The sequence below is a fragment of the Blennius ocellaris genome, assembly GCF_963422515.1.
Source record: "Blennius ocellaris genome assembly, chromosome: 18".
Classification (NCBI taxonomy): Eukaryota; Metazoa; Chordata; class Actinopteri; order Blenniiformes; family Blenniidae; genus Blennius; species Blennius ocellaris.
Window position 1 is genome coordinate 1,468,771 of NC_137667.1, and position 18,151 is coordinate 1,486,921.

The following is an 18,151-nucleotide window of genomic DNA, read 5'->3' on the forward strand; positions in this document are numbered from 1 at the left end:
CCGCCATTGGTTGATTGGAAACATGAGGTGAGACACAGAGACAACTGGAAACTAAAACGTTTTAAGACTCTGACATGTAAAAGAAAACAGACATGCCAACATCAACTTGTATATAAAACACCGCCCCTCCCCCGCCCACACACACACACACACACACACACACACACACACACATCAGCTGCAACCATAAACTTTGTGTTTATTTCCTCTTTACTAACTAAATTAAATATCATGCACACTCACAGGTAAAAACCACTCACACACTCTTTTCCTCAAAATATAATGAGACTTTATAATTTTCTTTACACAATCAAGGCTTTCATTAAGTAGCTTTCATCTTGCTGTGAATTAATAAAACATCTGATCTATCTCTATAGATAATTCTTGATATTCAAAAATAATCTGAATCAGCACTGACATACATGATCTGTAAATATGCTAGAAAAATTATTAAAATCTGGTCCTCACAGTGCTAATCTTCCTCCTCCTCCTCATCATCATCATCATCATCAATGATTGATGAAGTAGCTTCAGTTGAAAAAACTAAATTATATATATACATATACAGGAAATATAATTCAACACAGTGAAAATAACAACTGTTGCTTGCTTTCACTGTACTGATTTTTGCTGAGGAAGTTTACTTTTACATACAATTAAAAAAAAAAGGTCACCAGGTCAATAATGCACTGTCGGGAAGTTTACTCCCTTTGATGGTGCCAGAGGCTGCTTTCATCCACTAACTGTGTCTGCTTTCATCTTCTACATTGGCATTTAAATAGTTAATTTAAAATAAAATAATTTTTTTTTAGTTTTGATCAGGACTGAGGTTGATTAACAGATTTATGCCAAAAAAATTGAAAAATGATTTATCCGATATATTTTTACAACAGTAAAGTTATAAGATGAAAACAGCCACCAACGCCACTAAAGGAGTTTTTTGGGGGAAAATCGGATCCTGCACAAAAACTAAAACATACTTCAAAGTCAATTCCATAACTAATCTTTGACATATCCAAGACTGTAATAACATTTCAAAAATGTCTTATATATTGTATTTCTTATATATTTATTTATTATATTGTAATTGGCATTTAAAGGATTAATAAAAAAAAAATTGGGTCGTTTTGATCAGGACTGAGGCTGATGAACAGATTTATGCAAAAAAAAAAAGAATTCTGATATATTTTTATAGCAGTAAAGTTAGTGGATGAAAACAGCCAGTAACGAAATAAAGGACGCTTTTTTGAGCTCTGAAAGACGAAGACCTGAAATGGATGAACTGTAAATCTGAGCAGGAGCCATTTGGACCAACATTTTTTCAAAAACTACAAAGAAGCCGTCATAATGTGGGCGATTTGGGCTTCATTTGTCTTTGGTGTACGCCGTTGACGTCAAACTCTTGGAGGCGTCGCTCTTTCCTTTGCCCTAAAACGTGAACACAAACAGAGTCGGGTTGAACATTTTGTGGCTTTCACAGTAAAAGCCTGAACAGTTCCCGGTAGTTTTTCTCACCGTTATGATCTTCAGCGCTTCCTCTCTGACCTGGAAAAAAAAAAAAAAGAAAAAGAAAACACATAACACACATTCTCACCTTTGGCTAAGCCCCGCCCCCTTTTAGGTCACTGTTGCTACCGCCGACAAGCCGTCGCAGCGGACTGCAGGTTTTGACATTACGTGACTAATATTGTACGATATTACTTTGGAACAAAAATAGATTCAGATTCAGAAAACTTTATTGGCCCCAAAAATAGACGGGACTTTCGTCAAATTGAATGCTGTTAGTGGTGATTCTCGACGAGAAAAGTACCAATATGGATTAAAAAAAAACCCCCGAGAATACAGACTGGGAGTCAAACCACTATGGAGGCGGCCATTTTGTTACACGCGCATGAGCTGAAAAACCACGGCGGTGGGGTGTCAGAGTAAAGTTGTACTTTGATAAAAAGAGACGGTTGCAGTATCTCTAAGCACCCAAGAGTTTTGCGGGGACACTTGGTTTCGTTGTTGTAAACGACGCCATAGATGTTTGTATGGCCTGGTCCACGAAAAAAAAAAACTGCTTTTCTGCAGAGCTGAGAATGTTTGTCCGGTAGTTGAACGCCATTGGTTTGTTCACGTTTGGGGGCGGGGCTTAGCAAAAGGTCAAAGGTCAAGCACCTACCTTCTGCTCTGCGAAGCATCCGGCAAACAAAATGAAAAGGCCCTGCGAGACAAAAACAGCATTCTCAAAGTTACAAATTGTGAGTCTATCTCTAGACTTGACATCACTTTGACGCTATTTATTGAAACTCTACTGCCACTTTAAGACTGGCGGTATGGCTCCGTGCTGCCGTGACCTTACCTGGAAGGAGTTGAGGATGGTGAAGGCGTAGTTGACAACGGGAAACACGGGACTGCCGGAGTCCACGATGTTCAGCAAGAAGCCGAGGACCCACGTCACGCCGAAGACGGGCGCCAACACCACCAGCACTTTGACGATGCTCTTGACCGTGTCCTTGTTGTCGGCCTTGCCGCTGTCGGGCGTCTGCGTCTTGAGCAGCGTGACGATGACGACCACCATGGAGAAGATGTTGATCAGAATGACGACCAGAACCGGGATGAGGAAAGCGTGAAGTGACCCCTCCAGGACCCGGTCGTAGGTCAGCCAGCACGTCTTCTTGTCGTAGTAGGGCTTGTACGTGTAGCAGTAGTACACGTAGCTCGATCCCACGATCACGACCGGGACGAGGTAGCCCACCACGCTGGAGAGGAACATGAAAACCCGTTTTCGCAGCGGGCTGAAGACGAAGATGAGCTGGTGGACGAGCATGACGCTCAGGCACAGCATCCAGCAGAACATGGCCGTGTAGAACAGGTGCTTGAACACGGCGAAGGCTAAGCACGTGCCTTCGCCGAGGCTCTTCGGCGAGCTGGAGGCCAGGAAGCTGCAGTCGGCGAGCAGGCGGAACGTGGCGATGTTGACGATGGCCGTGTGGCGGAAGTGCGAGAGGTTGGTCTTGACGACGGCCGACCACACGAGGAGCTCGACGGCGAGGAAGACCAGCAGGGAGAAGACGGACACGCCGAGCCCGACGTAGGTGATGATGTCCAGCTCCGGGCTCGACACGTCGCCCTTCGCCATGAGGACCGAGAAGGACGTCAGGTGGTCGCAGTGGCACGACGAGCCGTTGGCGCCCCGGGCCGTCAGGACGCACCCTTCGTCGGACCAGGTCCTGGTCGTGAGGTTCCAGAAGACGCAGACGGGCGTCCGTCCGTCCCCCGCCGGGACGGGGAACTCCATGTGGATCTCGACGGCCGAGCTTCGGTTCTCCTTGGGGCCGTTTTCGTCGTGGTCGAGACCCAGCGTGGCGGACATGATGTATTCCGTCTTCTCCGTGTCGGGATAGGTGTTCCTCACTTTGGGCGTCAGGTTCTTCACCGCCATGACCTTGGGTCTCCCGGTGGACCGGTTCACGCTCACGTCGATGCCGAACACCGTCACGTTGCAGTCGCTGTTCGGGCAGATCTTCAGCTCCACGTTCTCGGTCCTCAGCGCCTTGCTGCGGTTGACATGGATGTTCTCCACCAGCTTCTCAATGGCCTCCAGATAATTTGCCGACATGTCGGAGAGGACGGTTTCGTTCACGCCGCTCCAGGTCGTGTTCAGGATCTGGCTCGCCGCTTCCATCATGACCTGGAACACAATGGGTTGGTGGTGAATTTCCATTTCGGAGCGTCTAGTAGTAGGGGCGTGCAACCGCGCATGGCTCTTCAGCTCGACTATAGCGGCTCCCCGAAGCTTTCAGAGTGTGTAATGGAAATAAACATTGTGTTTATTTATTTTAAATTTTATTTGCATTCCATGTCGATTTTCAAAAATGATAAAATCTGCAGGATTAAAAACAGACAAATGAGGCAAAACAGTGAAGTCGGCCATAACTTTGAAAGGAAAAATGGAAGATCAAAAAGGGGGGATGAAAAAAAAGGAAAAAAAGAAAAAGGGGAAAAAAACCCAAGAAAAAAGGAAAAGGAAAAATAAAAAAAAAAGTCTAGTTATAAATGTAATAAAACATATTGTAACACTTAATTAATGCAATGTTTCTTATGTATATGTCCAATAATTAAAAAAAATTATTAATATAAATACATTTAAATGTATAGAAACATATTAAATAAATATTTATTCATATTTTAATAAATATATATTTATTTAAATATTGGATACATGTATGTATTTATGTAAATATATGTGTGTGTGTATACATGAATGCAATATTTTTTATATAAAGTCCAATTTTAATTTAAAAATATTGAATGTAAATATATTTAGGTTTATATAAAATATTAAATAAAAGGTTATTGATATTTAAAAAAAAAAAGTTATTTATCGAAAAATTAATTAATATATTTATTTATTTATATTTATTCATGTTATTTTTAATTATATCGATATAGGTATATTTTTTTTTAGATATTTCTTTATGCCAGAGGATTAGCATATTTTACGGCTCCAGACAAATTATATTTGTTTAAATATCGTGAAAGTGGCTCTTTTGGTCATTGAGGTTTCAGACCGTCCTGTCTGAGCCTTAAATCACCTAAAAAACCCAGAAAACAACTAAAGTTTCTCCACAATATACGGAATAGTTTTCAATGAATTTCACCATTAATCTCATTTTTTTTAAATTTTTTTAAAATAATTGTTGGTTTTAACAGTGCGTCTGTTATGTTTCCTTCTAAATTGTTGGACCGAACACACTGAACCCCTCCAATCAAAGTAGACGATCTCACAGGAAGGACGTCCTCTTGCAAAATGGTCGTCCCCGACGCCAGAGCCATGTTGTCCAGGATGTTGATGGAAACGTTGACGTCCGCCGTGTTGGAACCCGAATCCGTGGTGAACGAAGAACTGTCGGTAAGATTCTGGAATATTATCTTGGCTTTGTCTGAGGTAGGTCCTTGTCCCTTCCGGAAGTTCTAAAAAAAAAACAAACAAAGAAAAAGCATTAGTAAGTGGAATGTTCAAGAAAAGACAAGAAACCAAGTTTCCAAAAAAACTAAAGTGAAGAAATTCGTTCGACATATATATATATATATCGACATATATATATATATATATATATATATATATATATATATATATATATATATATATATATATATATATGTCGAATGAATTTCTTCACTTTAGTTTTTTATATATATATATATATATATATATATATGTCGATGTATATGGATATAGATATAGATATAGTTTGTTGTTACCTGGAAAATCCTGCTTATGTATTTAAAACACTCATATTTACATTAACTTCTGCTGGTCTATCTATCTATATCTATATCTATATCTATATCTATATCTATATCTATATCTATATGTGAGTATATATAGATATAGATATAGTTTGTAGTTACCTGGATAATCCTGCTCATGTATTAAAAACACTGATATTTACATTAACTTCTGCTGGGGTATATACATATCTACATCTATATATCTATATCTATATGTGAGTGTGTGTTTATATATATATCTCGGTCATTTCCACTGGCCTCGGCTTCACCCAGCACGTTGTTCAGCTGTTCGTTGATGCAGTAGTCGAAGGTGTCCATCCACCGGGGTCCTTCACAAGTACGCGACTTGAAGCCACTTCGGCCTTCTGCACACGTTTTATTAACCACGGTGGCTCCGAAGGGAGTGTTGGGCCAGAACGCTCCGTCGACCAACTCTTCTTTACAAAAGTCTGAACCAGCTGGGAAAATATTCAAAGTGTCAATAAAGAAAAAGAAACGGCGAACGAATGTATCTATAGGAGGTAGCTATAGTAGTATATAAGTTCCAAAGTACCATAAATAACTGGGATTTCCAGCTTGGAGGATTGCAGTTGGTCCTTGTGGTTTTTAAAAGTGATTTCAACGTATTGCGATGCGATGTTCTTCTGACACTGGATGGAAACCTTGAATTTGTACTCAAGTCGATTGTTTACAGCTGCAACGAAAAGATGGCGGTGCTAGCGTACGCGGGACGAGTACGTTTGCTGAGTTTTTTTTAAAAACATTTCTTACTTGTGTTTTCGACATTGGACCCCCTTTTGCCGTTGTAGCTGTACCAGACTTCGTAGTTGGCCGTGCTCGGCGGGATGGTGGCGGTGACGGTGACGCCGGTGGTGCCCCCGCCCGCGGGGCACTCGGCGGCGAGCGGCGCCACGCTCATGGAAATGTGGTCGGGCAGCTGTGCCACTTCCAGGAAGGTCTTGGCTCTGTATGTGACGGGCCCCTTTAAGAACTCGCACGTGTAGTTGCCTGCGAAAACGACGCGACAATAAAACGACCAAGTTTCTTTTTTCCATTTCCACAGTCGCAAAACAAACCTGCTTGCTCATGTGGACATGTTGGGCTTTTCTGTGTTTCTCTGTAAAAGCACGTAGGAATGACTGTACTGTATTTAAAAATGGTTTTTTTTAATTAACAAAATTAAAATTAAATAAGTAAATAAATAAAACGACCAAGTAACGAACGGGGAAGATGGACCGCTAGCCGTGACGCAAAACATTGTTGTTATTTCATCTACTGAGCATGTGCAGAAGAACTATTTACTACGGCCGCGTATCGGAAAACCATTTCTCCCATTTCTTTTTTCTCCCTGGCGTTCTCGCAGTGGGAGCAGGAGCAAGGGGAGGAGGAGGAGCAGCAGGAGGAGGAGAAAGCAGGAGCAGGAGGAGGAGGTGGAGGAGGAGCAGCAGGAGCAGCAGGAGCAGCAGGAGGAGGTAGAGGAAGAGCAGGAGGAGGAGGAGGAGGAGAAGAAGGAGAAGGAGCAGCAGGAGGAGGTAGAGGAAGTTCAGGAGCAGCAGGAGGAGGAGGAGCAGGAGGAGGTGGAGGAGGAGCAGCAGGAGGAGGTAGAGGAAGAGCAGGAGCAGGAGGAGGAGGAGGAGGTGGAGGAGGAGCAGGAGAAAGCAGGAGGAGGAGGTGGAGGAGGAGCAGCAGGAGGAGGTGGAGGAGGAGCAGCAGGAGGAGCAGGGGAGGAGGAGGAGCAGGAGGAGGAGGAGGAGGAGGTGGAGGTGGAGGAGGAGCAGGAGGAGGAGGTGGAGGAGCAGGAGGAGGAGGAGGAGGAGCAGGAGGAGGAGGAGCAGGAGGAGGAGGTGGAGGAGCAGGAGGAGGAGGAGGAGGAGCAGGAGGAGGAGGAGCAGGAGGAGGAAGAGGAGGAGGAGGAGCAAGAGGAGGAGGAGCAGCATCATCTTTATCCCCACAGATGGTCTTTGCCGTCCACGCCCCACAGCCGGGGTTTTACAATTTCCCCGACTCGGCGACCTGGGATCCAAAAAACCCACCTGGTCTGGACGATGGGACAAAACCCACCCGGTCTGGACGATGGGACAAAAAACCCACCCGGTCTGGACGATGGGACAAAACCCACCCGGTCTGGACGATGGGACAAAAAACCCACCCGTCTGGACGATGGGACAAAACCCACCTGGTCTGGACGATGGGACAAAACCCACCCGGTCTGGACGATGGGACAAAACCCACCTGGTCTGGACGATGGGACAAAAAACCCACCTGGTCTGGACGATGGGACAAAACCCACCTGGTGTGGACGATGGGACAAAAAACCCACCTGGTGTGGACGATGGGACAAAACCCACCTGGTGTGGACGATGGGACAAAACCCACCTGGTGTGGACGATGGGACAAAAAACCTACCTGATGTGGACGATGGGACAAAAAACCCACCTGGTGTGGATGATGGGACAAAACCCACCTGGTGTGGACGATGGGACAAAAAACCCACCTGGTGTGGATGATGGGACAAATAAACCCACCTGGTGTGGACGATGGGACAAAAAACCTACCTGATGTGGACGATGGGACAAAAAACCCACCTGGTGTGGACGATGGGACAAAAAACCCACCTGATGTGGACGATGGGACAAAAAACCCACCTGGTGTGGACGATGGGACAAAAAACCCACCTGATGTGGACGATGGGACAAAAAACCCACCTGGTGTGGACGATGGGACAAAAAACCCACCTGGTGTGGACGATGGGACAAAACCCCCGGCACGTTTGGACATGTGGACGACCCCTAAAAGTTCCACTATTGAAACCACTTTCAAAACGTTGTAAATGTAAACCGACGGCGAAAACAAAAAGGAAAGTTTCACGTCTTCACTTGAAACCCTTCACCGGACGGGACGACCGGCCGACACGACGGCGGAAACGAAAGCGACTGGACTCCGTTGAGCCGAGCCCGACGTCTCACGACCTTGAGTTTGAGTTTGAGGCGTCTTCTGCACTCGCCTGCCCAGATGCTGGTCACCGTGTCCAGCCGGAGCCCGGCGCAGGACGTCCCCTCCGCCGTGGCGCAGCGCCGCTCCACCGTGACCACGGTGCCGTCGTTCAGCTCCACGTCGCCCTCCGCCGTGCCCATCTTCCACGACGCCGCCTCCGTCGCCGTGGCGAGGGTGCAGATGAGCTCCACGTCGGACTCGTAGCACGCCGCCTCCGCCGGGGCGTCCATCGTGACCAGGCCTGTGGCGGACAGACGGCGTGAGAAACACGGCACAGAAGTAAGGACGGAATTGTGTTTGCGGTGAAGAAGCAAGGCCACGAAATGACCAGGACAAATTGTAGATACCTGGAAAATCCTGCTTGTGTATTAAAAACACTGACATTATATTTACAGTTGCAGCTAATTTACATTAACTTGTGCTGGTCTATATATCTATTCTATCTATCTATATCTATATCTATATGTGAGTATATATACATACATACATACATACACACACACACACACACACACACACACACACACACATATATATATATATATATATATATATAATTACAGAAAATTGTGCAATTAATCAGTTAATTTTTTTAAATCAATTGACAGCACTAATATATATATAAAATTTGAAGTATTCTTATATATACTCCTATAGATAGATAGATAGTAGATATATAGACCAGCACAAGTTATATATAAAAGTTATATATATATACACACACACACACACACACACACACACACACACACACACACACACACACACACACACACACACACACACACACACACACACACACACACACACACACTCACATATAGATATATATAGACCAGCAGAAGTTAATGTAGATATCAGTGTTTTTAGTACATGAGCAGGATTTTCCAGGTAACTACAAACTATATATATATATATATATATATATATATATATATATATATATATATATATATATATATATATATATATATATATATATATATATATATATATATTTTGCCTTTTTGAAGCAAAATTCTTCAAAAAGGGAACTATATATATATATATATATATATATATATAGTTCCCTTTTTGAAGAATTTTGCTCAGGCAAATGCTAGGGATGCCTGAATAGCAACTTTCTTAAAGGACGAGTACAAATACGGCTTGTCGATACCGAGTACCTGTACGAGTTGTGATTAAATACCATCAAGCCTAATCTATATTCCGTACGCAAACGATATGCGACAACATCTGCATCAACCTTCCCGTCGCCGCGGGGAGCAGACCACCAGGGGGCGCTGCCGTACCGCCAGCACCCCCTGGTGGCGGCGCAGCGTCCTAAACTGGCTTCACCCAAAGGATGGATAAACAAAATAAATAAATGGAGAACTCAAAACTAGAAAAACACACTGGACACACTAGTAACTCGAATTTGTTTGCCGTCATTACTGCTTCATGATTATACAGTAATTCCTTGTGTTGTTTCGTGATTTAGTGTTTTGAGTTCTAATACGCTGCACTAAGAATACGAAATCACGAGAAAATCCCTTTTCCTGACCTTCCACTTGGATCGTCAGTCCTTCAACCCTCGCTGCCACGCTCTGTATTATTCCTTCAAACACCTTGATGTCCGGCGGGAGACTGACTGTTGCCGTAAATTCGCCGCTGGAGCTGAAGAGGAATTTGGAGGCCGGAAGATGGAAAAGTGAATTGGAAAAGTTACACTTTATAAAAATCAGGTTGGGATTACAATTGTAACCTGCTAAGAGCTACACCAAGAAAGGGAAACTACGGAATATTATACTGGATGATGATAAATAATAATTATAATAATACATCAGATTTCTAATGTACTTTACATTAAAACAATAATCTCAAAGAGCTACAAGCACATCAAAAAATTAAAAAAATATAATAAATATAATACAAATATATGAAACATATTAAAAATATATAAAAAAAATATAATAAATATATGTACAAAATACATAAAAAATTAATAATAATTATAATACATCATATTTCTAATGTACTTTTCATTAAAAAAAATTCAAAGTGGTATAAGCACATTTAAAAATACATATATATGAAATATAATAAAATATATTAAAAAAAAAATACAAAATATTTAAAAATATCTGAATTATATTAAAATACATCCAAAAATATATTAAATATATATATATATATATATATATATATATATATATACAAAGTACATAATTTTTTAAATTATAATTATAATAATACATCATATTTCTAATTAACTTTTCATTAAAAAATGTATCTCAAAGTGATACAAGCACATTCCAAAATGCATCTATATGAAATATAACAAAACATATTTAAAAAATATATGAATTATATTAAAATGCATAAAAAAAACGAAATATATAAAAAAATATAATATATATACAAAATACATTAAAAATATATTTAAAAAAATATATATTTACATTAAAAAATTAGAGGCATATGTATTTTGATTATTTTAATTGCAGAGTTAAACAAAGACAAATGTGTCCACCCCTCACACCTCATGTTGAACTGCTCCAGCGCGTTCAGTTTCTCCATCTCCTCCTCCACCTGTGAAGGTGGAGAACCCGGGGCGTTAGTTTGTGACGGCAGTCTCACAGTGGGAACGACTCGTGACGCCGCCGAGACGCACCGCCGCCAGTTGTTCGGGAGTCCAAACCGCTCCGATCTCCATCGTCCCGGCGAGATACGCTGTGGCGATTGCAAACACAATCACTGTTAGTTGTCTTAAAACAACAACAACAACAACAACAAAAAAGGAGGTTTGAGAAGGTAGGGCGCCAGGAGTGAAGGTGGTAGTACGACACCTGTGGCCACGGGCACGCAGAGCGGAACGGCGTCGGTGACGTTCTGCGTGCAGGCGGCGTCCCGGCAGCAGTTGTGGCTGTAGCACACCATGTCGCTCCACACGTGTCCCGCTGAGCAGTTGCAGCTGGTGGCGTCTCCGACCGTCTGGCACTCTGGACGAGGACGGGGAGGACGAGGGGGACGAGGGGGAGGAGGAGGATGAGGACGGGAAGGACGAGGAGGACGAGGGGGACGAGGAGGATGAGGAGGATGAGGACGACGAGGACGGGGAGGACGAGGAGGATGAGAGGGACGAGGGGGACAAGGACGGGGAGGACAGGGAGGACGAGGAGGACGAGGGGGACGAGGACGGGGAAGACAGGGAGGACGAGGGGGACGAGGACGAGGGGGACGAGGAGGATGAGGACGGGGAGGACAGGGAGGACGAGGAGGACGAGGGGGAGGAGGAGGATGAGGACGGGAAGGACGAGGAGGACGAGAGGGACGAGGGGGACAAGGACGGGGAGGACAGGGAGGACGACGACGAGGGGGACGAGGAGGATGAGGACGGGGAGGACGACGAGGACGGGGAGGACGAGGAGGATGAGAGGGACGAGGGGGACAAGGACGGGGAGGACAGGGAGGACGAGGGGGACGAGGACGGGGAAGACAGGGAGGACGAGGACGACGAGGGGGACGAGGACGAGGGGGACGAGGAGGATGAGAACGGGGAGGACGAGGAGGATGAGGACGGGGAGGACGAGGAGGACGAGGGGGATGGGGAGGACGAGGGGGACGAGGACGGGAAGCACGGGGAGGACGGGGAGGATGGGGAGGACAAGGAGGACGAGGAGGATGAGGACGGGGAGGACGAGGAGGATGAGGGGGATGGGGAGGACGAGGAGGACGAGGGGGACGGGGAGGACGAGGGGGACGAGGGGGATGAGGACGAGGATGGGGAGGACGGGGAGGACGAGACGGAGAGACACTTCAAACGGAGGGGTGAGAAACTGCAGACGTTCAGGGTGTGAGGGGGAGGAGCTCCGGGGGACATGGAGGGTCCACGTGGTCTACTGGTTCTAGTGCTATACTTCTACTGGTTCTAGTGTTATACGTCTACTGGTTCTAGTGTTTTACTTCTACTGGTTCTAGTGTTATACGTCTACTGGTTCTAGTGTTATACTTCTACTGGTTGTACTTCTACTCATTCTATTATTATTTCCTATTCGTTCTAGTGCTATACGTCTATCAACTTGGTCTACAACTACACGTGTATAAATCCTGTGTGTCTAGTCTGATACTTCTATAGCTTTCCGTGTTGTACTTCTATTGCTTCTAGTGTTTTTCTTCTATTGGTTCTAGTGTTTTTCTTCTATTGGTTCTAGTGTTTTTCTTCTATTGGTTCTAGTGTTATTCTTCTATTGCTTCTAGTGTTGTACTTCTATTGCTTCTAGTGTTGTACTTCTATTGCTTTTCATTGATTACTTACATTGCTTCTAGTGTTATACTTCTATCGGTTCAGGTGTTGTACTTCTACTCATTCTATTATTATTTCCTATTCGTTCTAGTGCTATACGTCTATCAACTTGGTCTACAACTACACGTGTATAAATCCTGTGTGTAAATATTCCCACACGGAACTGTTCCTGCTGCCCAGCGGTTCTTCTACTCGTTTCTTCACGTTTCTTCTCGCTGCTCAGTGGAACGTTAAAGTGTTAATTCATTATTCAAAGTTTTCCCGTGGCGACGTGCAAAAAAAACCCCCTAAAAAACTATCGATCAAGTTATTAGGATTAAATGAGCAGGAAGCAGAAATGTTGAAGGAACAAACCCGCCACCAGTTCGGTCCGTTCCAGAATCACCGTTTGGGAGTTCCCGTTGCCGTCGGTTACCTCCAGACTGGTGACGTTGAAGGCGGCCAAGACTTTGCTGGTTTCCAGCGAGATGTTGCTCTCGACCATCAGCTCGGCCGTGTAGGGGCCTACAGAAACTACGACATGGTGATTTGGCATTTCTAGTCACTCTGCAGACGTGAAGGTTTACGTGTCCATCTAAAGCTAGAGCTACACTCGGTAGAGCGCCACGCGCGTTAGCGGAACCGAATTAGCGTCGCTCGCATGATAGCCGGTAGCTCGTATCGACGCTAACTAGCCTGTCGGGTAACGGCACCGCTGTGTGACTCACTGAGCGGGGAGCGTCTCCATGGCAACAGAGGCTGATCTCCTTTGATCTCCTCCACCTAGTTTGTTTGCGTTCCACGGGTGTGTCGATTTCGCCTGTTTGTTATTTTTGTATATTGTATTTTTCCCAATTGTGCTTTTTTTCCTGCATTGTTTGTTTTTCTTTTTTCTATTTTATTTATTTATTCATTCAAAACTTATTTATTCAAAACTTATTTATGTATTTATTTATTCAAAACGTGTTTATTTATTTATTCATTCAAAACTTACTTATTTATTTATTTATTTATTCAAAATGTATTTATTTATCTATTTATTCAAAACTTATTTATTTATTCATTCAAAACTTATTTATTTATCTATTTATTGAAAACGTATTTATTTATTCATTCAAACCTTATTTATTTATTTATTCAAAACGTATTTATTTATCTATTTATTCAAAACTTATTTATTTATTCATTCAAAACTTATTTATTTATCTATTTATTGAAAACGTATTTATTTATTCATTCAAACCTTATTTATTTATTTAAAACGTATTTATTTATCTATTTATTCAAAACTTATTTATTTATTTATTCAAAATGTATTTATTTATTTATTCAAAACTTATTTATTTATCTATTTATTCAAAACTTATTTATTCAAAACATGTTTATTTATTTATTTATTCAAAACGTATTTATTTATCTATTTATTCAAAACTTATTTATTTATTCATTCAAAACTTATTTATTTATCTATTTATTGAAAACGTATTTATTTATTCATTCAAACCTTATTTATTTATTTAAAATGTATTTATTTATCTATTTATTCAAAACTTATTTATTTATTTATTCAAAATGTATTTATTTATTTATTCAAAACGTATTTATTTATCTATTTATTCAAAACGTATTTATTCAAAACATGTTTATTTATTCATTTATTCAAAGCTTATATATTTATTTATTTATTTATCTATTTATTCAAAACTTATTTATTTATTTATTCAAAACATATTCATTTATTTATTGCCAATTTGGATTCAGCTCACTTGAATGTGTATTTAATGAATAAAAATGTAATCTAATCCAAAGCACAACAAAAACGCTGCGTTTTACGCTCGAGAACGTCGTCGATTCTGAGCACCGTTGTCATGGCAACACACGGCTTTAAACGCCAAGAAAGTGTTATGTTTTTACCGCAAAAAAAAAAAAAAAATGTCGTGTAAACGTAGACTAAATGTAATGAAGCCAAGATTGTAATAATTTGTTTAAAAAAAAAAGAAAAAAAAGTGACAAAATAATAAAATTAAATTGAGATTGAGCGGGAGCGCTGAATACATTTTGGATTTTCAAGAAATACGCGACAAAAACGCCTCATGTTATGACCATTTTAACACATTTAAAATGACACTAACCGGCCAAATTACAACCACATTTCAATTTCTGGGCAGATTTAAAAGATTGTTTCATTTCTAATTGTTTCATTAAATAACGCCCGGTAACCACAATTGGATAGACGTGTTAATTTGGGTCTTGTAGTTGAACGACGGAGTAAAAACTGAATAAAGTGAAACACTTCATTGTGATTTTCTGACGTTGCATCACTCACCTTGTGCAAACACCTGCAGAGGGACGAACAAGGGAAACATCAGCTCATCAGAGTCTTGAACATAAATATGGCTAAATATATTTATGTGAATATAAATATTTAAAAACAAGGTCATGTGACTGAGGAGGAGTTCTACCTGGTAGAGGATGAACGTTGCTCCGACCAACACAGGGAATATTGTGGAAAACATCGTTACTCTGTTTGGGGAAAATAAAACGGATTTAATGTTTATTTTTCACTTGGAAAATTAAAGCAAGAACGATATTATTATAGTATATTATTGCAACCTCAATGACCAAAAGACCCTTTTTCACCATTTTCAACCAAATGCAATTTGTCTGGAGCCGTAAAATATGATTATCTGGCATGAAGAAATATAAAAAAAAAAAAAAAACATATGTCTATATAATTAAAAATAACAAAAAACAATAAAAATTATAATAAATAAAAAAATATATTAATTCGATTTTTGAATAAATAAATATTTTTTTAAATATCAATATATTCTTATTTAATATTTTATATAAGACTAAATACATTAAATATTTAAAAATCAAATTGGACTCTATATTAAAAATATTGCATTAATGAAGTGTTGCAATATGTTTTAATACATTTTTAACTCTTTAGCCTTTTTATACATCTTGACTGTTTAAGCAGGTTTTTCTTTTCTTTAAAAAAAACCAAACATTAATAATAACAATAACAGAATATAATAATAATAATTACAACAATAATATTAAAAATTTAAAATTATTATTATTAATAATATTGATAGAAATATAATAATAACAATAAAAATAATATTATTAATAATAACAATAATAATAATAATATTAATAACAAGAATTGAAATATAAATAATATTAACAATTTAAAAATATTATTAATATTAATAACAACAACAACAACAATTAAAAAAAATATATATAATTTTTTTAATAAAACTAATAGTGACGACGTCCATGTTGTTTCCCAGCGAGGATCGAGAAACGTTCCCCGGCCACGACGCCGGGCCTTTTGCTCGCACGCCTCGTTTGCATGACTTTGCATGGCGGCCAAGTCGACTTTAATTTCACCATGGAACAGTTCAGTGTTCAGTCCTCGTCCTCCGCAGTATTTCACTCTTGGTTTTGCTTCCTCTTCCTCCTCCACATTTTCATGTTGTGGTTGCAGAGAGCGTAAAACAGAAGCTGGACCAGTTCCATGGCTTTTCTACATAAAAGTGACCGAGTTGTATTTGGTGCATCTATATTAATACATTTAATTTGGGAGATAAATGAATATATTGTCCAATAATTGTGCATCCCAGTAGTTTGTGGGATATTTGGCTGTTTTCTGTGTGATATACGGAAATGTGGAGTATTGTGAGTATTAAAAAAAATACAAAAAGATGGAGAGACGTCATATCACGTGATATGTGAAACACTTTCTTTGTTAAGAAAAAAGAAAAATGAATGAAAAATATTTGTAAACATTTAAAAAAAGAAATTCAACTTTTTTCTTGTCAAGAAAAAAAGTTAAAAAAAAAAGAATTTTTGTTTCTTGATGAGAAAAAAGGTAAAAAAGAAAAATTACAAATTGCAAAATTAAAAAAATTTTAATTAAAAAATTAAAAATTAAAAAAAGAAATTCAACTTTTTTCTTGTCAAGAAAAAAAGAGAAAACATTTAAATTAATAGATTAGTTAATTAATTAAAATTATAAGAACATTTAAATAATTGTTTCTTGATGATAAAAAAGGTAGAATATAAAAATGAATATATTAAAAAAATTTAAAAATTAAAAATGAAAGAAATTCAACTATCAAATATCGTCGCTTTAAGTGATTTATATAATTTATGATGCCTGACATGACTGCAGTAATCAACACAAAAGCACAGAAACTAGTACAGACACTGAGGCGATGCTCATATGCAAAGTAGTTTAAAAATATCAGAGTAATGAAGTGAAAAAGGAGAAAACTGCTGCAGACTCCTTTATGTCTGCAATCAAAATACACAAAATTCTTGTAGTTGAATCACTTTGACTTTGACGGAAAGTTTATTTCATCTCAAGAGAATCGTTGTTGAACTATTTAATATCATTAAAATGATCTCAGATCCACTAATAAAGCTCCATAACGCTTTTTCTGGCCTCTTTTCTAGTGGCGTAAATATACTGACATTAAATATTTAAAAAGTTAATTGGACTTTATATAAAAAATATTGCATTAATGAAGTGTTGCAATATGTTTTCATACATTTTTAACTCTTGTGGCTTTTTTTTTAAGTTTTTTTTTCCATGGATTTTCCCTCTTTAGCCTTTTTATACATCTTGATTGTTTTAGCAGGTTTTTCTTTTCTTTTTAGTAGTTTTTTAATTCTTTTTAGCAGTTTATAGCCGCTGTTTGTTTTTCCCAATGTTTAGAGCAATTTAGACATTTTTAAAAAAAAAATTTCTTTTTCCCTTTTCTTGGTTTTTTCCCCATTTTTCATTATTTTTCTGAATTCAGGTGAATCTTTTTTTCTTGTTTTGTTCTTATTCTCTTTTTTCTTACGTTTTCTTTCATCCCCACCCCTTTTTCTTTCATCTATTTTTCATTCCAAAGGCGGACTTTGAACTCAGTGTTTATTTCCACTCAGGCGATGCTCAGATAATATGCAAAGTCGTTTATGAGTAGAGTAATGAAGTCAAAAAGGAGAAAACTACTACAGACTCCTTTATGTCTGCAATCAAAATACACAAAAGTCTTGTAGTTGAATCACTTTGACTTTGACGGAAAGTTTATTTCATCTCAAGAGAATCGTTGTTGAACTGTTGTTGTTTAAAAGATTTAACTAATATCATTAAAATGATCTCAGATCCACTAATAAAGCTCAATAATGCTTTTTCTGGTCTCTTTTCTTGCGGCGTCTCGAACCTCCGTCGTAGTTTATTTCTGTCCGGCAATGAAATAATGAAAGACTCTTACCTCGCTCCGGCCAGCGGGGAAATACACGGTGGAGTCAAACCCATCGGGTGAAGGACGTCTGACTGACGCTCACGTCAAAGAGACGCCCTTCAGGGTGAGTCGCCGGCCTGCAGGACATTTGCATGGCGGCCATGTTTGCAGGCCCTCCGGCTGTTGGTCAGCGCCGGAGCAAAGGCTTTCAGCTTTTCATGAACATTTGTCTAGCAAATCCATCAGGAGGTTTAACCCCCCCCCCCCCCCCCCCCCTCCCCACTTACCAAGAACCTCTCAACCAGTATCAGTTCCCACATGGAAAGAACCTATATGAGGATATATGCACATATGTGAAACCCAT

General features: G+C 40.0%; 1 protein-coding gene across 1 annotated transcript; it reads right to left on the reverse strand.

Annotated features, from left to right (window-relative positions):
- Window positions 1–1,365: 1,365 nt before the first annotated feature.
- adgrf3b (adhesion G protein-coupled receptor F3b) lies at window positions 1,366–17,822 on the reverse strand (the record flags this gene model as incomplete). Its single annotated transcript, XM_080513958.1, has 15 exons — window positions 17,818–17,822; window positions 15,001–15,061; window positions 14,865–14,877; window positions 12,914–13,072; window positions 11,103–11,255; window positions 10,894–10,986; window positions 8,285–8,515; window positions 6,052–6,288; window positions 5,834–5,974; window positions 5,539–5,738; window positions 4,774–4,959; window positions 2,345–3,676; window positions 2,165–2,206; window positions 1,516–1,545; window positions 1,366–1,428 (listed from the first exon to the last, which is right to left on the reverse strand). The coding sequence occupies exons 2-15, from the start codon at window positions 15,052–15,054 to the stop codon at window positions 1,366–1,368; spliced, it is 2,934 nt and encodes a 977-aa protein (XP_080370084.1). The 5' UTR covers window positions 15,055–15,061; window positions 17,818–17,822.
- Window positions 17,823–18,151: the final 329 nt, after the last annotated feature.